Source organism: Vanacampus margaritifer, chromosome 10 (assembly GCF_051991255.1).
Source record: "Vanacampus margaritifer isolate UIUO_Vmar chromosome 10, RoL_Vmar_1.0, whole genome shotgun sequence".
Classification (NCBI taxonomy): domain Eukaryota; kingdom Metazoa; phylum Chordata; class Actinopteri; order Syngnathiformes; family Syngnathidae; genus Vanacampus; species Vanacampus margaritifer.
The window spans coordinates 26,065,026-26,090,309 of NC_135441.1; the positions used below are offsets into that span (position 1 = coordinate 26,065,026).

Here is a 25,284-nt window from a genome sequence, read left to right on the forward strand (position 1 = left end):
ACACGCACGTCTACATTCACTCACAGCTATAATAAAGTCAATCCTCATTGGCCACAAAACCCAAAGTGCACTTCTGGCTGTCAAGGGAATCTAGGGTTTATTGAAAAGGGGAAAAAATGCTTACAAAAATAAATACAGATAAAAGAATATGGGTTTCAACCTCCATTTGGGGGCCATTTTGCTGGCAAAAAGAACAAGTTAATGAGCCGATCATTTCTTGGCAACAAGCCAACCCACAGTCCAACCTCCTTTTGTGTCTATGTGTGTCTACACCTCGTCTTCATTGAGCAGCATGTTGGGGATCCCTTTGGAGATGGGGAACTGTCGTCCTGACTCGGGACACTGCAGACAGCCCTCCATCACCTCCACCTGTGGAAACATGCGCGTCAATTGCACTGCAGCCACTAGAGGTCGCCAGATCTCAATATGGCATCAACAGGATCTATAGGAAAGGACATAAAGCGGCTTGCGGTGTGTCAGTGCGACCGCCATATTGGATGTGGCAGATCTGCCCATAAACTCACACAAGCCACTTCAAAAAATCCACAGTGAATAGCTCAAATTCACACTCAAATCTTTGGGCAGCAAAAACAAAGTTTGTCATTTTTGCCTAATCATTATATTAGCATATTTCAATATTTATAACAGTAACAATATACAAATGGCGGCAAACATATATTTGTATTTTTGTATTATCGTGCACCCTAGTGGCTTAGGCGTGCACCAGAATTTCATTGGGGAATGACAATTTGAGATACAAGTGGCCCAAAAACAAATTAACCATGTAAATCAATGCATAAATGCACAAACAAAAATTATTGCTCAGTCTTAAACCAATAAAATCTGTCTTTGAATCTAAAATAAACTAAAGAGGCATCTTCACCGACTGTCCCACTTTGTCGAATCCAATCTGAATAATAATAATAATCTTATAAAACCAGTGTATACACGTACAATTCAGAGCTTACACGTTAGCAATCGCACACAACAGACGAGTAATAATACACACCTCCAAGAGAGCTCTGTGCACCTTCTTGAGAAACTCCTCGTTCTTCTCGAAGTCGGCCACCAGTTCACTGGGCAGGTCTTGTCGCTGACCCAACTACGGATGCAAACATTAGCTCAAATTACGTGAGTTGTTTTGATGCCATACGGTCCAATTCCTGACTTGTGGTCACCTCGTCCGCAGCTTGGAGTAGAGCGCTCCACTCCAGTTTGGGGATCATGCGGCTGACGAATTGAGCGTTAAAGTCCACCTCGTTCACCTTCACCTCCGTTGCCTGCAAATGGAAAAGATGAGCACTTAATAAGGGGACATATGCATGGAAAATTGGCATTCTAATGGCTTATATACAAATACATGTAGTAGGGTTTCTGGAGAAGGGACACCTGTGCTGCTGTTAGAGATCAACAGTGCAAAACTCTTCCACTAGTACATATTACATTGTTGCAAACTGCAAGAATCTTAGCTGATTTTAGCACATGATAAAGAATATAATGCCTATAAGCAGTGTGTAACATGTGTCTGCTATTGTGTAAGTTGATCAAATATTTAGTACTGCTGCATTTATAAAGCTACTTTTGTCGGTCTGTGCCTGCCTGCCGCATGAGATATATCTTATTCTTTTTTCAATACCATTTCTCGGCAATTTATATGATTTATTTATACATAATTGTTTTTTTTCTTTTCATTTTAGCTCAATAGCTTTCAGGTCATGTGACTTATAAAATCAATGTAGAATTATAGTGCAGATTTAATCGTAACTTCTGCACACTAAAATATTTATGGCTGGACTCCGGATGTGTCGCGAATGTCCAACTTTAAACTAACTTCACCTCGGTTAACGTCTTTACTATCGCGTTTCCATTACATTAGCAAATAAAACAAATGCTGTTAGCCCCGCTTTCGCTTTACGGTTGCTTATTTTTACCTTGATGAGCAGCGGGTATCCATTGGTGACGCCCTTGACGTGAGAAGTCAACATGTTATGCGTAAGAAGCTTCATGTTAACTCAAACCAAATAGATATATACACTTTAATATTATATTTTATAAACGTTGGATAAATCTTGTACGTCACAGAATAGCGTCAGAGAACATGTGAACCGGAAGTTGCGTCGCTTAAACGTTTCCCGGAAACGTTTGCTTGCATAGATGTTCCGTCTAAGAAGAAAATAATAAAAAGATAAACATTAATCGATTTTGAATATCATTCAACAAATCATTTGAACTACAAGCTTGTTAAAAAAAACAACGTTATTTCCATTAAAACAAACATAACAAATATGTCACATTAAGGTTACGAACTGTATTGTTTCATTTGACTTCTATAAATATATAAAACATAAACACAACTTTTCATCTATTTTTCACGAGCTGAACTCATGCATCCAGTAGAACAAAAGGCCTACTTCTCTCAAATAATGTCTACAAATCTGTTGATGAACATTACTCCTTTGTCGAGAAAATCAATCCACCTCGCAGGCGAGGCATGCCAAGACACTGAGACAGAATGTAGTTAATTAATTAATTATCATTTTTTTATATACGCATTGTTTTTGTACTATACAGGTCATCCATACTGTTGATGATAGAGCAATTACAAGCATACCCTCGTCACAAGCCAACCACCCTCACAGACATGCATCAGGCGCGCACACAAGCACACACCCTCTGTCACTCTTTTGCTACCATGCACGCAAACACACTCTTAGGTACATCATAACAAAAAGATAAAAATGTAAAATGTTTTTTTTTTTTAAACAACCACAAACTCCATATCCTCAGTGGTTACTACATTCACATCGCATCATTGCTTAGTTTAAAAATCAATAACATACACTGAATTAAATGGAAGAAAAACATACAAAACATAAGATGAAGGAACAACTATTTAGAAAAAAAGGGGAAATAGATAAAGATCTTTGTCGTCTCCAAATCGCATCGAAAACATTTTGTGATGAAAGTGATGCACATGACGACAACGGAGATGCGTCACTTGGTAGTGTGGTGTGATTTCTTTCGTTTTTTTTGTGAAGTTTTACAGCTAGATTTAGAGGCGTCATGTGTTTCTATTCAGTCAGGCAAAATAAAGGTGAGCTTTTCAGTTTGAAGGGTGCAGAATTAAGCAAGGCAACATAAAAAAAAGGGGGCATACTGCTCACTTTATGGCACACGATGTCAAAGCAAAAAAAAAAAAAAAGTGGAGGCGACATATAGTGTCTCATCACTCATGTTCTTGTGGGTTTTGTCTCCCATTTCTTTTCCCTGTGCTCTTTGAACTGAAATGCCACTGAACTAGAAATCAAAAGAAGGGACCATGATGGCGATATGTTTGCACACTAAATCAAACGGTGAGGAGAATGTGACCATGAGCGTAATACTGAGGGGAGGTGAAACTCACAGAGTTCCTGCTGCATACGTCAGCCAATGATGCTGCAACCCACATACACAACAATGGGCGTCACAGTAGGTGTTAGTCATTGCCTTTTTGTTTTTTGTTTTGCATTGGATGACACACTAACGATTGTTAGCCTATAGTCTTAAATGCAAAAAAAAACAAAAAACATTTGAACCCAACTTTCACTCCCTGATTTCATATTCTCACACACATACACATATACAGACACACACACAAAACACCATCATTCTTGGCAGTCCTCCGTGCGCCACTTTAAAAAGTCCTCCTTCCTTGCATCCGGTTTGATCTGGTTGCGCATGCCGCCCAGCAGATTGGAGGTGGCTTCCGAGGCCACGATGAGCGGGCGCACCACGGTGGGCGGGATCTGCCGCAGGACGCCGCCCACCGCGCCGGGAAGACCTTTCTGTTCGTGCCCGCGGGATGCTACATCGCAAAGGGTCTGAGCTGTGTCAATCACACCCTGGAGAGGGAAACCAGCAGATGTCGCTATGAGAACAAACCTAGTAATGGACCTCGGGCTGAGTGATACGGCCCAAAAAACGATTTTTTCCCCGTCATTCAGAGCGATTACAATTTTAATCTATTTTAATCTAATAAACCCAACCCAAAAAATATTGAAAGGTTTCATTTGTTTTAAACAATTCCTGTGCAAAAACAGAAAACAATCATGTACTCAGATTCAAAATCAGTTTTAACATAAACTTAACATTCATAAATGGCGCTTAAATAGCTACCAACAAGTCATGTGATTAATTACAATAAAAAAAAATGACACCCATCCAGAATTTTGCTACTTGTGCAAAATGACAACTCACATTTGGATGTAACAAATCATAAGAACAACAGCTTTTAATAATCCAGAAGACAAAATTCGATTTCACGATTTAGCAAATTTTCAACGATTCCATTTTTAACTCCCAGCCCTTTTCCACTGAAGCTGTTATACTGGATTTTGCAAGGCCCACAGAATATTGTGTTCTATTGGTATAAAAACGTGGAAAATACTAACAAAAGAAAGATTAGAGTTTCTTTTTTCATCAGGAAAAAAAAAGTATACATGTATCTGTTTCCGTTTAGCAGCAATTAGCATTAAAATATAGCTAAGTTTTATCATTATTCACATTATTGTTGAAAACACTGTCAAAAAGACATGTCAGAAGCTGCATCAAAGCCTTCTGTATGCTCTTGCATAAAAATTATTAAACAAAACGTATTTACACGTTTTTGGGTTGGAACGAGTTAAAATGACGATTAATTTGATTTATTGCCCATCCCTAAAAGGAGCATTTCAAAATATTTTTTGAACGTACTATACGCGTGACATCATGGCGAACTGCCCCATATCGTCCTACTCACCTCTCTGACGGTGTCGTACGCCTTGGCGACGCCCTCTCGGAGGTCGGCGGGCTGGGCGGCGCGACGCGGCCGACTGGAAGGGGCCCGGCCCTCGGTGATGGCGTAGCGGTTCAAGGGAGGCGTCGGAGACAGGATGTCGTACACCGTCTCGGCGGTGGCCTGCAAAATTGGGAGTGCCGCGGCTGACTTCAAAAGACGCAACTTTATTGATCCCAGAGGAAGAGTGGAAACATATGCCAGATTGTGGTCATCATATGTGGTTTGCAAATGGCCGCGGTTAAAGTAGGCAACATAAAGGACAAGGTGGGGTTCGTTTGCCTTGTGATCAACTATAATATGGACAACATGTGTTGTTGTGGCGAGGACGTCTGCCGTCGAGAGGTCCCGTGCTGAAAGTCTGAGCGTGTATGTGCCCCGGGATCGGCTGGCGACCAGTCCCAGGTGTGTGCGCTGCTCATGTACCTGAATGGCCTGCACCAGCCTGTTGCTGAGCTCCAACGCCGCCGACGCCGTGGACGTGCCGAAAGACGCCGCCCCTCTCTGGAGACCTCGGATAATCCGCCCGTCTTTCCTGTACTGCTCGATGGGCAGCCAGAAAAGATCTCTCACCCCGTGGACTGGGAGGGGAATTATTTTTGTTGTTGTTGAGAAGACACGTACATGATTTAAAATCCATCTTTCGGCGAAAGTGTGCACTCACACAGCTGGACAACAGAGTGCATGGGGCCGACGCCGCCCAGAAGGCCCGGCAGCTGATTTTTCCTGATGTCGGTCAGCCATTCAGTGACGGCGTACTGGATCACTTTGTCCACACCCAGCAGGCTGAACGGGAGGGGGCGGGGCATGGTTATCGACACCATTGAGAATATTTACAATTCACGTGTTCTAAAGCCCAATTCACAACTAAAAATGTGATTTTTTGTAAAACTCCATACATACAAATGCACATCCCTCTAAACAAATGACCATTTGGACTATAAGATTTGTCGCGTTGCGCTCAAATATAAACGATGCAAATGTACCCGTGTCGACAGCAGAGCCTCTTCAGCTTCAGCTCGGAACAATTCAACTGAGCCAAACCGATGAGAATCCCTGCGAAGGTTCCCTGTGAAAGTGCAAGCTGGGTTTACCGTGAGAGTTTTTGCAATACTTGGGACGGTCAAAATTGAAAGCGAGTGTGCGGAAATACCTGTTCGATGACCACGTGTTTGCCGTGATAGTCCAGCCAGATAGGCACTTCGGAGGTGAAACGGAACTCGCTGAGGGACACATGAGCGAGAAGCGGCATTACGACGATGATGACGATGATGATGATGATGATGCAGGTCTTTCGGGTAAAAGTTGGCCGCGGATCGAGACTGCGCTTTTTAATACCGGATGTAGATTGGCTGCTCGGAGGAGGAGGTGGAGCCGGCCGAGGAGGAACTCTGCTCGCTGTGAGTCGTTTCTACTGAAGCGGCGAGATCCAATCCCAGAGCGCCGCCTGCCTCCGCCTCTTCCGACGTTTTCTGGGAGGCGTCCGCTTTCACTGCAGGAACAAATAACGCACGCAAACTTATATTGTTGTATTTCATTGCTTTTTTTTTTTTTTTTTTAACATCATGGAAAATAGCCTTCTGGCTAATCCTGGCTTTTTTAACTCGTGAATTTCTATATGTTTTATTAAATTGCACTGTCCACTTTTAAATCAATCAAATAATTTATTTATTTTTTTTAAATTGCACTGGCTGGATGGAGCGTACCTTCAGATGCAGGGTCCACAGGAAGGTACGGGTTCACAGAACAGGCGAGATTGCTGAAAAAATCCTTCAAGAAGAACAACGCATCCTGGACAGCAGACGGACAAAACGACAAGGCTTGTTTTAGATTTGCATAAATGAAAAGGTTGGAAGCAAAATTGAAAAAACAAACAAACATACAAAATAAAAATAAATGAGTCTCAACAAATTAAGAAAAGTAATGAATTGAGTTTTTTTCTTTTCTTTAAACTCATATAGCCATATGAATGAATAACCATAAAAGTGTATTTGTGCGCATATTTATTTCGACTAAACACCCCAGTGGAATTACGTCTTAGACTAAATTGACTCTAACCAGTAATCAGATCTTATTAGCAATCTTAAGACCAAAACTACCTGGTAAAAAATATTAAAAACAAACAAACAAAAAAGATCAAGCATATTTGCCTTTGAGATTAATGCAAGAATTTGAGCATTCAAGTTTTGACAGAGCAGGATTTAAGTTGACCAGGAGCCCCGAAACTACATTCTTTGATGTCATAAAGTTGTCACTTGAATATGAAACGTTTTTGGGAGTTATATTCGTAAAATTAAAGAAAAATCAAATATACTGCCGTTCATGCAAGTGGGGCCCTTGAATTTAATGAAGCTGTAACAGAAATGCTGTGTTTTAAAAAAAAAATTGTATCAGAACTCAAAATGCAACAATAAAAGGCTATGGAAAAGCCGACATCAGGTTACAACCCTTTGAAACATTGTTTCATAAACTCCAAAAGTGTTTGTACAGAAACAAGTTAGCCTGTAGCGGTACCTGATCAATGTTAAGTCTGAGTGGCAACAGGCTGACTCGAAGGCAACACTCTGGACCGCCAAGACCGGACTCGGGGCATACTTGCAGGGCCTTTATGGTCAACTGATAGAAAGCCCAAAATCTTTAGATGCCATCCTGGAGACGGAGACATGAGAAAGGGTCTCGTTCCTCACCATGTTGGAGTGGGCTCTTCGGGGCATGCTCTCGCTCGTGTACAGGTACAGGAACTTGTTGATTTGCGAGGAGGCCAGGCGGTCGCGGACCTCCAGCTCCTGGACGATGAAAACCTGCCTGGAGATGGGCTGCTCCCCTCCCGGACCCACCCCGGCGGGCGCCGAGGAATCACCTTCTTGTCCCGCCGCCGCCACCGGGTACGACTCGTGCTGGAAAGACACCTAACGGCAACAGGATGGATGTCAGGTTACCTCCGCTGGATTTATAATGCAGGTCCAAGTGCATGTTTCCAATCTTATGTTGACATATATTCAAATTGCCCCACTGAAGGGAAACAAATCTGAATAGTGTCCACTTAACCTACGATAAACTTGCTTATCATCTTCCCTACTGGCAAATCTCTGAAATGGTCCAAAAACATTTGGCCGTGCAATACACACACACCTTGGTGAGTTGGATCTCCATGAGGAGGCCGTGCTGACGGCCGCTGCCTCCAGCCCACCTCCACGAGTTCTGGGGACGAGAGGAACCGGCGGAGCGAGATGGCGAGTTTCGGACGCCAGATGGGACGGAACGACCCCTGGTGGTAGAAGAAAGGTATAGAAAGGAAGCTAATGATGAATCGAACTATACAAGATCTGTGTGTTCATTTTTGTTGTTGTTAAGATTGTATTTAAATGTTAAATATTTTTAAATTAACTCATTCACTCCCAGCTATTTTCACTGAAGCAACCCCCTTCACTCCTGGCCGTTTTACTGGATTTTGACTGATTTAGCGTCTCTTCTTTCATCAGGATAAAAAGTATATTTCTATCCGTTTCCGTTTTACAGCAATTAGCATTAGAATACAACTAAGTTTCATCATTGTTCACAAATCTATTTAGAATTGTGAGTAAATGAGCTATTTTTCAAAATGGCCCTGGTTGATCTCTTATACTCTGCTGCAACCTGCTGGCCGTTTTTGTAATAACTACCGTTGTATCAAGCATTGGTTTCATTCAAGAATTGTACTGATTACAACATTGATTAATTAGATTAAATTGATTTTGCATTAGTCAACAAAAACAATACGAAATGTCAATGTGAGAGGCAGGTATTATTTTTGTCCTTCCTCGTGGTCGTATCTGTGACTTTAGGCCTAGCGTGGTGACGTGTATCAGCGAATCAGTACGTGGACGTCAGTTTCGGCCATAGCAGCTCTCACAATAAAGTAGCAGCCATTTCTTTTGATACTTTATTTCTGTTGATCTCTCATCGACAAACAGAAATGTCACTCTCACAACACTGCCTACCTTCCGATCTTACCTATTTGCATGCTGGCCGTGTATAGACGAGGGCTTCGCACCAAAGTCCTTGCCGCCGTACAGATGCCACACCACAGAGATCTCCCGCAGCACCACTCGGCTTTGGGGCACGGGAAAGTGGCTCGGAGCGCGCAGCAGGTCGGAGCTTCCCCGCGGCCGGGAGAAGTGGCTGTCCTTCACGTGGATGGGACCCTCCACCAACACCGTCACCACGGGCTCTCCGTCTCTGGGCTGCGGGGCGACACCAATGACATCTCTGTCTTTGCCATGTTTGGAAATGGTGCTATGCAAACAAACATGCCTGGTTCAATTTTTGAGGGGTCTGATTTGTTAAAGTGGACGTCAACCACAAACATTTCTTGACAATAATATGTCATGTGTGGCGTTGGGATGAATATTACATTTGTGGAATACGAGTTGTGAAGCAAAATCCAGCCGCTTTTATCCATCTCAGGGGGCGGCCATTTTGCCACTTGGTGTCAACGAAAGATGACATTACAGTTGTTCGAGGCTCAGGCAATGACCAATCACAGCATGCCGGTTTTCTGAAGCTGAGCTGTGATTGGTTGTTACCGGAGACCTGAGCAACTGTGATGTCATCTTCAGTCAACAGCAAGTGGCAAAATGGCCGCCTTCTGACATTGATAAAAACTGCTGGATTTAGCTGCTTAACTCATATTCCATGAACACAATATAAATATATTTAGACGAGTGAGGCTGCATAGAACATATTATTGTCAAATGTCAATAATTTTTTGTGATGTTGACTTCCCTTTTAACTCTTTGACTGCCAAAAACGTTAAATAACGTTTAGTAAAATCCTATGGAGGAGTGCCAAAGACGTTAAAAGACGTTTGTTTCAAAACAGAGGTGAAACTAACCATTTTCTATTGTTGATTACTGAAAAACGGAATAAGGTAGAAACAAACTTTTTTCTGATGAAAGATGAGAGTCCAATCTTTCATTTGGTAGTATGTGTGTTTCCATAGTCCAAACACATAATTTTCTGTGGACCTTGAAAGATCAGTCAAAATGCTTAAATCGGCTGGCACTGGCGACATCCCGTTTCTGAAAACGTCTGTCAGTCAAAGAGTTAAAAATTGTACATGACATCTAACTGTAGTGGTTGGTGGAAACGGGGCCTAAGATAATACGGTTCTACAGTGAGTCGATCATTGCCTCCGAGACTCACAGCAATGCCCATGCCGGGAGCCTCTAGGATGCAAAAGTCATCGTTGTCAGTGGAGGCCTCGGAGCTTTCCTCATCCATCATCATGTCTGCCTGCGCCTCGGTCGCCGTGGCGATAACACCGTCCAGCTCGGAGTCCTCCTCCTCCTCCAGCACGGAGAGGTCGCGCCTGGAGGCCTCGCCGGGGAACAGGTAGACCGAGACGGGCGAGCCTCTCGGCATGGAGGGCGATCCTGCGCGAAAGACGCACAATCCCGTGGCTCCGTTAGCATCTGGATGCTAAACAGTGACGCCATGAAATAGCTCTGCACAACCTGGATCGATCCTCTCTTCCTGGTGGCTCTTGTCTGTGTCTATTAAGGCATCAGTCAGATCACACTGGTTGATCTCAGCGGTTTCAGCAGCAGGGCAGGGGAGCACAAACGCGGGGCTCTCAGACAACTAAAGACAAAATAACATCTCATAACTTTTCTCCACCATTATTTGTTGTCAGCAAAAACAAGCAAGCCTTACTGGCAGCTTCTGGCCGGCTATTTCCGTGGGCGAGGTGTGTCGAGGCGGCGGATGCAGGTCACCCTGGGAGACGAGGTACTGCAGCATGTTGACCAACGCGGCGCAGGAATCGGCGCACGCGTGGACGTGAACTACGTTGTTGGAGCAGCGGAGCTCGAACAGAGGCTGAGCCTGGAGAAGAGTGAACGATGGGGATTAGAGGAGCAATTCAAATCATATCTTTGGCCTAAAGATCAAGTCATTGGTTTATTATTTATTGTATTGGTCCCCATTTGTAAGGAAGCACCTTTTTTTAAAAATGATACATTATAATTCCTTGAAAACTATTTAGAGAACCACTGCATTACTGCTAGTAGATTATACAGTATGCGATCTAATTTGAAGCTAAATGACTAAGTGGGGGGAAAACGAAGTATGTCTTGAGTTGAGAGGTGCTCACCAGCTTGCCTGTGTTGCTGCCTTTCCACGTGGTGATGGCGAGCTCCAGCAGGTCAATGTCCAGAACACAAATGTAGTCTGTGTAACACAAAGTTAAAAATAAAAAATGGTTTCAATGTCAGGGGTCCTTAAGGGATGCTGCTAATTTTAATGTAAGTATTCACAGCGCTTCTTTTTTCACATTCCGTCGCAATCTTATCCAGAAATTGATTTAGATTTGTTGCAAATGTATAAAATATAGTTTTGATTTTTAACACATTTCCCAAAATAAAAAAGCAAACTTTTTCCTTGTTGGAAGGGATTTATTTTCTCAACATCTTGGAATCAGGCTGCAAAAAAAATATATATATATTTTTTTTTTTAATGAAGTGCTGTGAATATTGTATTGTGTGACGCACCCTTCCTCAGGTCCACTACGTCGCCATCACATTTGTCGGAGAGGTAGAGGGCGGAGTCATCCAAGATGAATCTAAACCAGATGATCAATGAAAACTTCACAACAAGTGTGGACTGCGATGCCATGCTCGGACAACAGAGGCCATGTTTTACCTGAGGTGGAAGGTGGCTGTGTCGACAATGATATTACTGGACAGAGAGAAGGACTCTGCTGTGAGCAACATTCGCAACGGCAGATACAACGGCCTGGCAGATGGAGAGCAACAAGGATTCAAAACTGCAGGTCCAATTGTGCAATTCCTATACAGGGGGATTCAATATGCATCAGGACTTTAGCGGGATGAAAAGTCACAGTGATTACCGGTAGTCAACTGCACATGTAGCCAAGTGCGTGTGGAGGACGGTGATGACGGCGGGTGCAGTGTAGCCCAGAATTGGCTCGTCGATGACGTCCAGGAAGTCAACCAACTGGAACGCAAACAGGACTAAATATTCCCCACTACACAATTTTATTGCCTTTTTAAGCCTTACAACACACACTATAATCACATTTAAACTGACATGTGGACTCAAAATTGTGCCACATGAGATGATGCGCCCCTTGTTTTTCAAATTCACATTTCCCAATATTTTCTATGAATATTTATACATCAAAATTTGCCTTTTAGCTCAATCGCTTCTAGGTCACGTGACCAATGTGCTCAAAATCTGTGTTAGATAGCAGTGCTGGGCCTCCCACGAGATACGCCTCTTTTGTTTTTCAATTTCACATTTCTCAATATTTTCTATGATACGTAAAAATGAGCATTTCTGCTTAATAGCTTCCAGGTCATGTGACCTGTGGACTCACATTGGTGTGGGATAGTATTGCTGGGCCTCCCCCATGACATACACCTCTTGTTTTTCAATTTCACATTTTTCAATATTTCTATAAATATGTATACATAAAAATGTGCATTTTAGCTCAATAGCTTCTAGGTCATGTGACCAATGTGCTCAAAATCAGTGTTGGATAGTAGCGCTGGGCCTCCCCCATGACATACACCTCTTGTTTTTCAAATTCACATTTCTCAATATTTTCTAGGAATTTCTATATGTAAAAATTAGAAAAGAATGCAATAGGTGGATTTCAACACAGCGGAGAATGACTACGATTCTAACAGTCCAATTCAACAGGGTCACCTGCTCATGCCAGCTGTGATTGGTCTGCGTCACGTAATGCCGCATGGTGGCGCCCTGAAGTCGAAGGGCGACAAGGAATTCCTAGCAGGACACAAAGAGACATTTTTCATTTCAGCGCTCCAGCAAGTGGATGCTAATTATTACTGTGAAGACGCACCTTGACCTTCCTCTGCGGGTCCAGAGTGATTTTGATGGCCGTGGACAACATCTGTGGCTCCGCCTCCTTGCCGCTCACGCTACTGACTCTCACCTCGGTGGGGTAGATTGTTGGGTTCAAGTACGTTGGGGGAGTGAAGTTGGGCATTTCTACCCGTGGCGGAATAGCCGTGTCTTTCACTACAGCTGCAAAAAAAAACAAAATATGGAATTCCTCTTCATTATATGATTTAAAAGGAACCCATTTTGTTTAACACTGTGGCATTAAAGCGTGCACGTTTGATTGGTGTAAGGATTGTCAGGAGATCCTTGGAAAAAAATCTTCCCTGAAAGGGACCCAAAGAGCCCAAAAAATTGAGAACTGCTGATTTAGAGTCTTGTTATTAACATTTCTAATGATGAATAAAATGTGTGCGTACCTTTATGGTAGAGCTCCACTCGTTGGCTTTCTAGACACAAGAAACTGAGATTTGGGTCATTTTGGTGCTGTGCTACACTGAACATCTTCCCTCCTTCCAGGTCGAGCACAATTTCTCCCTGACTTTGATCCTCCTGTGTTCATTTCATCAATTAAATTGGACATTTAGTGACGTATTTTATTTCATGCGTAAAGCTTTTCAGCGACTTGCCTTCTTGTCCGTCCTGGCTTGAAGGCGACCCTTGCCAATGACGACTGTGAGTGAGAGGAGGCTGAGGTTGTGGTTGGGGTTATGCTGGAGCGCCGACTTTGTCCTTCCTGTTGGCTCATTGGCCAAGTAGAACTGAGGCTCATCCTCCTCAGAGTCGGAGTCTTTAGCACCAGGAGGAGACAGTAGAATGCACATATAAGTCTGACGGGACTATGAACCTGCTCACTACTGCGCTACAAAAGTCCATTTTACACCAATGACTCAATTCATTAACTCATTCACTCCCAGCTATTTTCACTGAAGCAACCACCTTCACTCCCGGCTGTTTTACTGGATTTTGACTGATTTTGCAAGGCCCACGGAATATTGTGTTCTATTGCTATAAAAACATGGAACCTACCAAAAGAAAGATTAGAGTCTCTTCTTTCATCAGGAAAAAGTATATTTTATCTGTTTCAGTTTTGCAACAATTAGCATTAGAATATAGCTAAGTTTCATCATCATTCACATTCCTGTTGAAAACACTGTCAAAAAGAGCTTGTTGCAACATGGCCCTGGCTGATCTCTTATACTCTTTTTTTGTAATAACTACCATTGCTTTAAGCCATCAGAATGTCAGAAGCTGCATCAAAGCCTTCTGTTTACTCTTGCATAAAAAACACCCCATAAAAAACATATAAATACGTTTTTGGGAGTGAAGGACAAAGTATTAAAAACGTGTTTACACGTTTTTTTGGGTTTGCATGAGTTAAGTGAGAAATTTTGTATTCTGACCAAACTACTTGAGCATGGTCGGTTTTACACAATCTCAAGATGGCACAGCACACATGTAAATAATGTTGTGGCCGAGGAATGTATGTTTCATCTTGAAATATTCTCAAAATGCAACTCACCGAGTCGAAAAGCCGACTTGCAGAGTTGGAAGTCGTCGTGCTGTTGGTGACCGTGCATGGGGCTGTGGGCTGAGGAGGGGGCGGGCGGAGGCGGCTCCCACATCAACAGGTCATTATTGATCCTGCGCAAAGAGGTTCAGTCTTACTAATGTTGGTAGCGATTAAAGATAACGCAAGCAAGTACAACATTGACATGAAAAAAAAAAGTCATAGCTTAGCTTAGCATAGTTTAGCACAGAAACTCCTATTTGTCATAGGCCACATGGTAGTCATGGTACCTGTTGTAGATGCTTTGGAAAGCCTGCTTGCTGGGCAGAAGAATGTAGGCCAGCGGAAATCGAACATCCACAGCACACTGACATTGAGCCACGCACTGGGCCTGAAACTGACTCATCTCCTCAGGGTCGGCAGGGATCACCATCTACAGAATCAGGGGTGAAGGAGCTGGTCAGGGATCGTGTCGGATTGGAATGTTTCACGGGTAAGTTCATTGTGGGGTGGCGCACCTCCTCCGTCTCAAACATGGTGCGGTTGGAGGAGAACGGGGAGCTGCTTTTGTCGTTGAGCTCGCAGTGGCTTTCGAAGAAGGCGGCCCCCAGGTCTCGGGCGAGGCCCAGGTTCAAGCCGGCCAGACCCGCTGCCGGTCCCTGCGTCTCACCTCCACGCACTCGTACTGATAGCCTAACAAATAAACAGTTGAAGCTAAGACTCGATAATTAACAGGAATGACTCGGAAAATAGGGGAAAACACTACGTTTGGCGGCGAGTTGACTAGTTGCTGAGACGTCATTGATATTTTTGCTTTGCAAAAACTTATATACACTGACAACAGACAGCTTCGTTTATGAACCTAAGCCAGGGGTCGGCAACCTTTCCTGTCAAAAGAGCCATTTCAGGCCAGATAAATAACCAAAAAGGTGTATGTAGCCGCAAAACTGTTGTGATGAAGGGAACAGTGTGTTAGTGTTAGTCTAATACTGTACTTAGTACACGGGGCCAAAGAGCTAATTAAAGCTCCACCACCAAGGACAAAAAAATATGAAACATCCAATATTTTGATATTCATTTTCTTCTACCTTTTCCTCTTTAGTTTTGGGATTTTTTGTGCGTAATTTTTCATACTTTTCTGCCTTTTCTAAAATATCTGACATATTTGGCAATTTTCTGGACATATTATGATAATTTTAAAAAAAACTTTTTCATCTTTTTCTGACAACTTAAACATTTTGACACTTTTTGGAATATTTTATTTTTCTTCTTTTTTTAATCTAAATCATTAATGAATTTGAAATACAACAAACAAAACAAATAAATATGTGAAAATGTATATATTAATTTCTACTAATCTTTTTCGACATCCACAGGGAATTACAGGAGAGGAACTAAAGAGCTGCATGCTCCAGAGCCTAAGCAATATTAGTTTGAAAATGTTTTCTAATGGTTGACTACTTAATAAACACGACGTTTGTAGTCCTTTCAAACCTTTATTCTCCAGACTGGTCAAACACCTGCTTGCCATCCGCCATTAGCAACACACCAAACAATCCACCGCGCATGCCCGAGGATGACCACTCACCTGGGCAGAGAGTCATGGCTCTTCTTTACTCTGATGCAGGGGAAAGAGCCTCCCTCCCAGCCCTCGTACGACCCTGGGGACAAAAAGACTGAAAGTATGTGCATTTGTACCTAATGTTGTGGCCGGTGAGAGCAGTGATGAATTCATTACCATGCAGATCAGTAAAGGAGGCTTCAAGCAGCTGGGTGAGGCAGGGGGCCGAGAGCGGACCCTGGTTGGGCTGCCCGCTCTGGAGGTCCGGCGCTTCTTGGTGCCTGAGCTCCAGCTCGGTCAGATCCAACACCAGCATTTCCTCCCTCACCGCCCTCTGGCTTGCGGGCTGGCGCTCAGCGAGGGGCTGCAGGTCCGGAATGGGGAAACGAAGTTTGAGGACGGCGTGCGGGGCGAGGAGGGAGAAGGAGGAGTACAGTTCGCTGCTTTGCGTCTGAAGGAGAACGACAAAATCAAGTCAAAAGAGGAATTACGGTCACACGGGCGGAATCAATGTGGGTGTGATCCCACCTGCAGGTTGTCGGGTCCAGGCGGTTCTGCAGGACGGTGGCCGAAGGCGTTGCTCAGGTTCCGCAGCCGAGTGAGGATGTCCAGGTCTAACTCGGCGCTGACATCTTCCAGCTCCACTCGCACCACGCTGTCACGCCGAACCACCCGCTGTTTACCCTGCAAGCATTTAACAAAATATGCTCGAACATGTTCCTTCCAATGTACGACTAGTGTGTGTTTCCGAAGGCCTACATTTTGCAATAGAAAAATTGTTAAATACAGTTTAGTTGAATTTATTTTTTAAGTACAATAGATTTGAATTTACATTATCTTTTGGAATTGTTAGTTTTGGAAGATTTTTTCAACTTAATTTTCATTTGACTTTTATGTGCAATATATTTCATCAAATCCTTTATTTTTATTTCTTTTTTACTTGTAACATTCGAGCACAATGTTAATGTTCAAACTGTGCATAATGACTTTGTCTGAATTTACTCACAAATTCATTTATCCCCTGTTTAGTTGAACACCCAGATTTTATTCTGTTGTATGAATAGCAATGGGCAAAATACAGGGATTAATTGTACCTACTGCCATCTAGTGGAAGAACCTTTAACTGTTCAGCCTGTCACTGGCATAGATGGATGAACAAAGATACATATCTGTACTGGTGTGTGCGTGCATGTCTGAATACCTTCCTCAGGTGCTTCTCAGTGAGGCTGTAGTGTAGCTGGGCACACGGTCTTGCTGCGACTCCCACTGTGAACATGCTGGCTTTCTGGAACTGGAGCAACTACAAAACATATGTATAAAATGTCTATTATAGCTTTATGCTTGCCTTAAATTTACATTTCTATTGTCACATTTGCAGCATCGTGACTTTTTCTAGGAAATGCAACTTGCTGTCTGACATACCTGCGAAATAACCACTTTGATCTTGTGTATTTTTTTTTGTGTGTTCTTTTACCTCGCTGTACTGTGGCTTTTCGTTCTCCCAGAGGCACTCCAACATTTCTAGCCTGCTGAAGGAGACGTCGGAGGTCACCGCTCGACTGTGGCGTCTACCGCTGCGCATCTCGCAGGAAACCTGCACCGCTGCCCCCGTCACTCTGAGGGGAGACGGTCAGTTCAGACCACGCAAATGGCCAGAATCCTAATACAGTGAAACCCTGTTCATAACAGGGGATACTTTCCAGACCCACCGGCAACAAACAAAAATGCACAATATAGATTCGATCACACAAAAACTTTTATATCGTTAAAAAATCTGCAGTATGGATACGCTCATGCTTTCCTACCTGAGGTGCGAGTGAGGGCAGGCCTTGGCGAAGCCGCCCCTCAAGTGGTGAAAGTCTCTCTCGCCGAACATGCTGTCCTTGAAGGAGGAGAGCTCTTGGAAGAACACCTGGGACATCTGAGCCAATGAGGAGGCTCCCTCCGGCTTGGTGGGCGGGTCCTCCTGCAGCATGGTTAGGGTGAGGCCGCCCAGAGTCAGACGCAGCAAGGCGTCGGCCTTCAGCTGTCCGGCGTTGCCACTTTGAGAGCGACCTACACGGACAGACGGGGAATCGTGTACTTGGGTGGCTTCATCTGAGTATTTATTTTTCTGACAACTTTTTACTTTATTGCCATATATTTTAAATCAGATAATTGCTACTTGTACTTGTTACTTTGTCATAACAGGCTCTGTACTATTTTTAATCCAAGTATCTTTACTGTGTGAGTACTTTTCAGTGCAGTTGACGTTACCTCTGATTCGATGGCTGGCATGTGGTAGACTGGAGAGACAACCTGCTACTGGGTAACGTCTGGGACAATTCATGAGGCCCTAGAACGCAAAAAAAAAATAACTGACTGCTAATAGCTATTTGTGCAGGTGAGTATCATGCGTATAAGACGCTCAAGTGTCTTAGTGGTTTATTGGCATTTCGGCAGCCAATAGAGATCCTGACGTCACGTGACTATTTCTCTGAACACGCCCCTCTGAGGCAGGAAAGTATTGGCGCAGCGTTAACGGGCTACAATAGCGTGAAGGGCTAATGCTAACGGTTGTCAACTTTCCGCCCAAGAGCAATGACAGTCATTGTGATGAAAAGCACATGATATACATGCGCGAAACAGACATGTTGGATTGCCGATGAAGTGTCAGGATGGTTTGTTTTTTTTCGCCTTGGCGACCTTTCAAATCTGATCACACAAAGGCTTTACAAGTTTGTACAATCCGGATTTATTTCCCCTTTATGTGTGGTCAAAATGCTATCGAAGTTGGCAGTTTGACGCAAGTGTTCCATTGTTATTTATGTACGTTAGCAATTTAGCAGCTGCTTAATCGTCCGCGGCCGCCGTCATTTGTACCGTAAAAAGTCTTCTTTATTGTGTTGGTCAGTTATTAAATTCAACTTTATCTAATAAACCGTAGCAGCACAAATGAACGAATCAAATTATTTCCCCCATATTTCGCATGTGGTAACAGTTAGCATCTGCCGATTTAGCCACTATGTACAAAGAGCAACATCGGCTACGCATTGGTTCCTCTTTCGGTAGCCTGGAGCATGCTTGATCTTTTTTTTCTTTTTCTTTTTTGCCTCTTCTTGTTGTGGCACAACAGCTGTCAATCATTGTTAAAGTGTGGCGTTTGCCGTTTACTCAAACTGGCAGACGTGTTTTCTATGCTGCCAAAATGGCCATTTTGGGACGCCTGACGTCAACGCCAGGATCTCTACTCCCCACATGACCTGTACCTGAGCGGTCAGTGCTCCAGGCTGAGTGAGGCTAGCCAGACTGTGCGTGGACGAGTCCATATCGCTGTCTGACTGCTCGCTGCCCGAGCGGACCGACGTCATGCTGCTGCTCATCCCCGCGGGGCCCATGGAATAAAACATTTCTGCAAAGACACACAACTTAACATCACGAGGCCAAAATGCTATTTTGCGGTAGCAGGCTTTGAACTTATCAGTCCGATTAATACAGGTGGGCGACTGACTTATGACTTGCACATCTTACTCCCACATTTGCTTATTAATCAAGCAGTAATGTCAATATCCCGCACCTCCGTTTTCCAGAGTGGTGACATAAGGCTCCAGGTCGCACTCGGCATCCCAGTCCTCGTCTCTGGGACTGGAGACCAACTGCTTGCTGAGGTCTTCTTCGATCATGCGCAGGTCGTCCGAGTCCAGCGGCCGGCTGCACGCGCCACCGAGCTTGGTCTCGGACTCTAGAGGGAAGAGAGCAACGTGCCAAAAGTGGCGCAGGTGAAATGCGTGCAATTTGAACATGGGCATATGCAAGTTGTCACTTGTGTTGTCAGTGTAAACACAGCCACGTTGATCAGATCAAGAAATAGTCAAAATAGAAAAAAAAAAAGAGATTGTTGCAATCTGCTGTGTAAATTCAGCCTAAATAGTGAGATGAAGCCAATACCTGTTTCTATGCAAAGAGCTGCCAGCAGGTCAGTCAGGTGAGTTATCTGAGCCGGAGACAACAGCATGTGGACACAGCCCACCTTCCCATCCAACTCAAACTGGTCGGCAGAAATGACGAGTGTTAATGTGCGAGGAAAACAACATCATGTATTGCACTAAAGTGATTGATTCCCAATCCCTTATTCAATTTTTGTCACTTTTCGCTGCAGGTTTCGCTGAGATTAATTACTGTGCATTGATGAATCGGGAGTACTGAGTGCAGTTATGGCCTGCCCCCTATTTGTTCAAATTGGAACTACATTCATTTGAAATAAATCATTTTCGCAGTTTTTTTCTTCACTGAACTTAATAAAAATGAAAAAAATTGGAGTTAGCTCACTTTAAATCTCAGTGGCTCATTTTTAACTGGCGGTGCGCTGCGAGATTTCTCAAATATGGCTCAAAAAATGCTGGGAAACGCTTCACTAACGCACAACAAAGACATATACGCGCACACCTTTGGTCCGGGCAGCATATCGTTCTGCTTGATCTTGACCGTTGTCTCGATGAAACCGGAGCAGCTGCCTATGAGCAGAGGCTGAGACGGGGGAACCTTCAGGGGCTTCGCTTTTTCTTCCGCCTGCTCGCCATCGTCACTTTCCTCTTCTTCCTCATCTTTCTCGCTGGCGGTGGCTGATTCTGGCTTTCGCTCCTCGGGAACTTCCTTGAGGGGGGGGGGGACAGCAATGACTGTTACCTCTGCCAGGGTTGTGTGATTGTTCATCTCAGTGAAAAAGTAAAATGAAGGACTTCTGACGTTGTTTCACAATTATCTAAAAATAAATCAAATTGGTTTACGCAACCCTTTTTGAAGTTTTAAAGCAAACACATAATGTGCTAGATGGAAACGAAACAGTCTATTACTAAGCTATACTAATGTGGTAATAAAAATAAAATTAGAGCAAATATTTGTATCACCAAAAAAAAACGCACAATAGCAATTTGAACTATGGATGCAGCAAAACTACTTGTTTCAGTAAAAAAATTAACAAATCCCAAATTAAAAAGATCTGGTTTTTTTAAGACATATTTCTTTATTTTTAAAAGTTTTTTTTTCCAATTATTTTTTTTAAACTGCAATGGAGTTATATTAATTGTTAAATATGCTTTTGAATTATTTGTCCAGCCCTATGGAGTCTCTAAGGCAACAAGGAAGAAAAAAAAAAGTCCCCTGACCCAAACCATCACCTCAAAAAAATTGTGAGATCTCACAAAGGTTTCCTTTACAAATTTGAATTTTTCTCATGTTCCCCGAGGAGTTCTGTCCAATCCTAACTTTTTGGGTCATGAATAAAAAGCAATCCAATAAAATAAAATAAAAAAAACGGCAACTATGGCGGCTACCTGCTGCGTGCCAATGCTGTCGTAGAGGAGCTGCACAGCGCTCAGCTGGAGGATCTTGTGCAGGAAGGCGGGCGGCTGGTGGATGTCGACAGGCACGGCAGTCTGGCTGGACGGGTCGCGCACCGCCTCGTCAAAGTACTCCAACCTGGAAAAGATCATCAACAACATCATAGCTGCAGTTTGTCCATCGGAAGCGCCGCCAATCATGTCCAGGGTCTCGGGTGAGTGTGGGTGCTCGTTTGTCTGTATGAGCCCTGTGATTGACTGGCGACCAGTCCAGGGAGAGGCTCGAGCTCATCCTTGACCCTAATGAGGACAAGCTTGCAGAAAATGGATTCATGGACGGAAAATCGAAAATACAGCGGTTGCGATCTCTGCTGACTGATTGTGTATTCATACAGGGAGCCTGAAGGACTTTGTCAACATGCCAGAGCTACAAAAAAAAGAGTCAAAGAAGGGTTTGTTCAAATATATAATACTCACTTTTGTACTGTTTTCGATTTTTGGAAACACAATAAGATGTTTTCAGTTCAAACTCAAGAATGTTAGACTAACAAAGTGTGGAATCGTGGAGGGTAATTTGTCAGTCAAGAGGCACTTTCGCCATAGTTTCCACCTTTGAACACCGTTGCGCCTCACAACCTTAGCAAAGTACAAGCCCTATTTGCAAATATTCTCTCTATCAGGCTGTGCTGTTAAATGTTTTACCACACACGCGGAGATGAGGCGCAAACAAGTGGCAGCCATATTTGGGCATACATACAGCAAAAAAGAAAAGTAAAAAAGAAAAAGAAAAAAAAAGAGAGCGACTTGTTGAGCGTGCAACAGCTTTGTTTGTTTTGGCGAGGCCTCATTTGAATTTGTGTGCCACGTTGCAATTGTGTTTACTGTTTCCCTTTCTGAGCAAGTGCAGCCGGCGGCCGTGACATTCAAAACGAGTGAAGGACTTTAAATCGCATTAAACGGATGCGCTTTTGTTCTCGTAACAATAATAATAATAAATGAGTCACGCAAAACAACTAAAGGAAAAAAATACTAATTTTGTCATACAAAAAAGACCCAATTCCTATTCCATTTGTATATTATAAATAATTTGAATTGCTTCTAGTTATTAGGTAATATTGAGATTTCTTGGGATGATGAATTTGGGTTTTTTTTTGGTATCTGAAACCTAGAATCATCAAAATCTTACAAAATAAAAACAATGACGTTTACACTGTGTGTTATTAATCTAATCTACATTACACTTTTTGTATTGAACGTCTAACGCAATATTCTAGCACAATAATATTCTCATTTCGTGAGATGACTCGAACCGAACGGATGCGGCACGCCTCACTACATGGCCGCAGAACCACATGACTTCTCACAGCCAATCAGTGAAGACACGCAATGATGACCGTCCAAATTGTAACAAAAGAAAAACATTATATAATCTGTATGCCTGTAAATGACGATTAATGAATATTTAAAAAAACAGCTTCACAATTGCTGACATCATGAAGGAAGGCGCAAATCCTACAAACAATACATGAGTGCAGTTTACCGTTTGATGTGCACCTCTAAGGCAACGCCTGTTTCCAGGTCCGGGGGTTGGTGCTCAATGCGTACGATGGTGTCCAGGAGGGTGACTTTAATACGACGAAGGACTGCGCACGCAAGCACACACACACACACACACGCACGCACACGCATACACAAACAAACAAACATGATGAACAGTCGTGTGTGTGTTGTTAGATGGGGGAGGGCGGTAACGGCGCTTCCACACTTGAAACCCACCCGTCTCTATGGTTTGTGCAAACATCTCCAGCCCCTCCAGCGGGGCCGGCGGCTCCTCGGACGCCTCTGGCGGGTCCTTCAGGCACTCCTGGGCCAGCTGCATGCTGGAGGTCATGCTGGATGACCAGCTTTGCGAGTCCCAGCCGCCACCTGTGCACAAACGTTATAATGTTTTAAATATAAAATTAAAACGCTATAAAGTGAATATAACATAACATAATATAATATAATATATTTCCATTACATTAGTGTCACAGTTGGATATTTCTTTGATTCCATTGTATTAAATTGCAAAATATTAATTAATTTAAAAAAATATATATATATTTTTTTTACTTACCTCTATGTCCCTAATGATAAAAGACGCAAGGACGGTTTGACATAATTTCCATCATTTTCTCTTTGCTCAAAGCAACATTTAGGCAGCGAACATGATATTTCCTGTTATTTGAAAGTAATTCACAGAATTTCCGGCGCACTAGTTAGCATGCTGTTTCCAGACCAGGTGTACGTGAGCACATTGGAAGGGGTACGTATAGTTCAATACAGTGCGCACCGAACCGATACAGATGCACGTCAAACCTTTTTTATTTTGGGGAGGAGCTAGGTTTATCCTGGGTTGTTAGTGGAAGTTACAAAGAGTCTTCACTTCATGTGTACTTCCAGTGCATTTATTTGAAATTGAATTATCTGTAAACCAAAATGTTTGTGTTCATGCCATTCACGTCACGCGGCTCACGCCACTGTGGGGCAAATTTACATAATCACCACTACTGAGTTTTTTGTGCATGCCCAAGACATGATCAGATAGGCTTAGCCACGGTCCAGAGCCACTTTCAAGCAATGGCCAGACTACACTGTTTGTCACACCTGCCATCATGTCAAAGCCAAAATGGTAAGCAGAGCTACATTAGGGTATTTTGGCCATTTTAAATTGTGAAAACATGCATAATAAGTCTGCCTTTTTGGACTCACCGATACGGTACTTGGGCCTGCATGTTATCTGGAGACCCGACACTTCTAAGGTGCAGTGGTCAGTGAGCAGAGCTTGCCAGGGGATGGTCACTGTGATGCCGCTCACAAAGCCGTCCACTATCTCCAGGGGAGCGCCCAGGGACTCCAGAAGCTCATTAACAGCCTAAAGAGAAGACATGCATGTGACATAATGAGTGACATGCATAAATGGAGAGGAATGTTGACTCATCATTAAAAAGAGAAAAGAAAAAACCTGTGATGATGGATATAGATTGCTTGGTTATGATTTTTTTTTTTTATTGTTGGCATCAGATAGATAGATAGAATCTTTGGAAGTTTAATTAAATAGATTGATAAATATAGATATATTGTCTCCACAACTTGGCAACAAAAGGTAATACAGCTTTACGTGTATGACTTTCGCGTTGCCACGTTGAGTAGAAATTCACCTAACTCGAAAGACAAGCCAGATAGACGGAAATTCAGAGAGAAGTCAGCAATGGTGATGAGCATTTCCCACAAGTGTGTTTCCTCGAAGAAACGCGAGCTGTACTGCGACTGCGAGAGCATGACGTTGGAGATTGTTGTTGTTCAACACTGGCAGTGGCGTTGCGAAACAGCCAAGTCAGAGTAGGGAAAGAAGAAGAAAAACACGCTCACGCAGCACGCCGTGATGGTAGCTGGTGGCCACATTTCCCCCAAAAAAACTCACCCACACGTCGAGGTTGATCTCCTTGATGACCCCGCTGCCATTGTACAGGTCCAAGCCCAGTTGCTCCAAGCTCAGGCGCTCCTGCAAAAAGTGGCCGAGGTAGTGCTGGAGGAGGTACCGACAGGCCCGCTTCTTGATGGAGCCCGACCAGGGGAAGAGCCAGCGAGACATGGGCCCAGCGAGAGCGGGGGAGAGGGAGCGAGAAGAGGCGGCGGAGGAGAACGAGTACGACCGCAGTCCTCGGGAAACTGCATAACAGGCGAACGCGAGAGGGTGCAGAAGCAGGAATGAGCCACAGCTAGCTGTGGGGGGGCTAAGGAAGGGGTAACTCCACTTTTCCCAGGCTCGACATAAAAACTCGAGGAGAAGAAAATATATCCTTTGTACGCGACGAGACTCCCCCCCACCCCGAGACTACGACTCGCTCGCTTAGGCCGCCGGTTCGTCGCCGTGTCGGCTCATGTTTTCGACGTGTTTTGGCTCGCAATGGAGCGACAGGTCCTGGTGCTTGGTTTCTTTCTCTTGTTTCTGGGGTTGTTTATTGTTATCACACGCCAACTGACGGTATGGCGAAGTCGTCTGCGTAATCGTGACGCGACCCGGAAACGGGAAGCGTAAACAGACGAGCGACGCCATCTTTGTAAGGGCAATTAAAAAAATAAAGAACTTTATTTAACATACCGCATAACATAGAACAATCTCACATATTTTGTAGTTTCAAATAAATTGATAAATAAATAAATGAATGAATGA

At 43.5% G+C, this 25,284-nt stretch overlaps 2 protein-coding genes across 2 annotated transcripts; both read right to left on the reverse strand.

Moving 5' to 3' along the window:
- Positions 1 to 78: 78 nt before the first annotated feature.
- Positions 79 to 2,148, reverse strand: trmt112 (tRNA methyltransferase activator subunit 11-2). The gene is made up of 4 exons (XM_077578210.1): positions 1,932 to 2,148; positions 1,179 to 1,280; positions 1,010 to 1,102; positions 79 to 369 (listed from the first exon to the last, which is right to left on the reverse strand). Exons 1-4 carry the CDS (start codon positions 2,004 to 2,006, stop codon positions 268 to 270), a joined length of 372 nt encoding a protein of 123 aa, XP_077434336.1. The 5' UTR covers positions 2,007 to 2,148; the 3' UTR covers positions 79 to 267.
- Positions 2,149 to 2,513: 365 nt separating this feature from the next.
- Positions 2,514 to 25,106, reverse strand: atg2a (autophagy related 2A). Its single transcript, XM_077578204.1, has 42 exons — positions 24,532 to 25,106; positions 23,820 to 23,982; positions 22,845 to 22,994; positions 22,609 to 22,711; positions 21,063 to 21,207; positions 20,176 to 20,382; positions 19,678 to 19,777; positions 19,307 to 19,471; positions 18,999 to 19,141; positions 18,007 to 18,085; positions 17,556 to 17,805; positions 17,225 to 17,366; positions 16,952 to 17,050; positions 16,279 to 16,434; positions 15,928 to 16,201; positions 15,778 to 15,850; positions 14,708 to 14,882; positions 14,480 to 14,622; positions 14,202 to 14,323; positions 13,309 to 13,469; positions 13,099 to 13,231; positions 12,681 to 12,865; positions 12,524 to 12,604; positions 11,703 to 11,809; positions 11,495 to 11,587; positions 11,344 to 11,414; positions 10,947 to 11,023; positions 10,508 to 10,678; positions 10,309 to 10,435; positions 9,998 to 10,227; positions 8,807 to 9,036; positions 7,946 to 8,081; positions 7,501 to 7,722; positions 7,328 to 7,429; positions 6,520 to 6,604; positions 6,152 to 6,305; positions 5,967 to 6,036; positions 5,800 to 5,882; positions 5,478 to 5,599; positions 5,240 to 5,394; positions 4,778 to 4,936; positions 2,514 to 3,881 (listed from the first exon to the last, which is right to left on the reverse strand). The coding sequence occupies exons 1-42, from the start codon at positions 24,700 to 24,702 to the stop codon at positions 3,645 to 3,647; spliced, it is 6,051 nt and encodes a 2,016-aa protein (XP_077434330.1). The 5' UTR covers positions 24,703 to 25,106; the 3' UTR covers positions 2,514 to 3,644.
- Between the last annotated feature and the right edge of the window lie 178 nt (positions 25,107 to 25,284).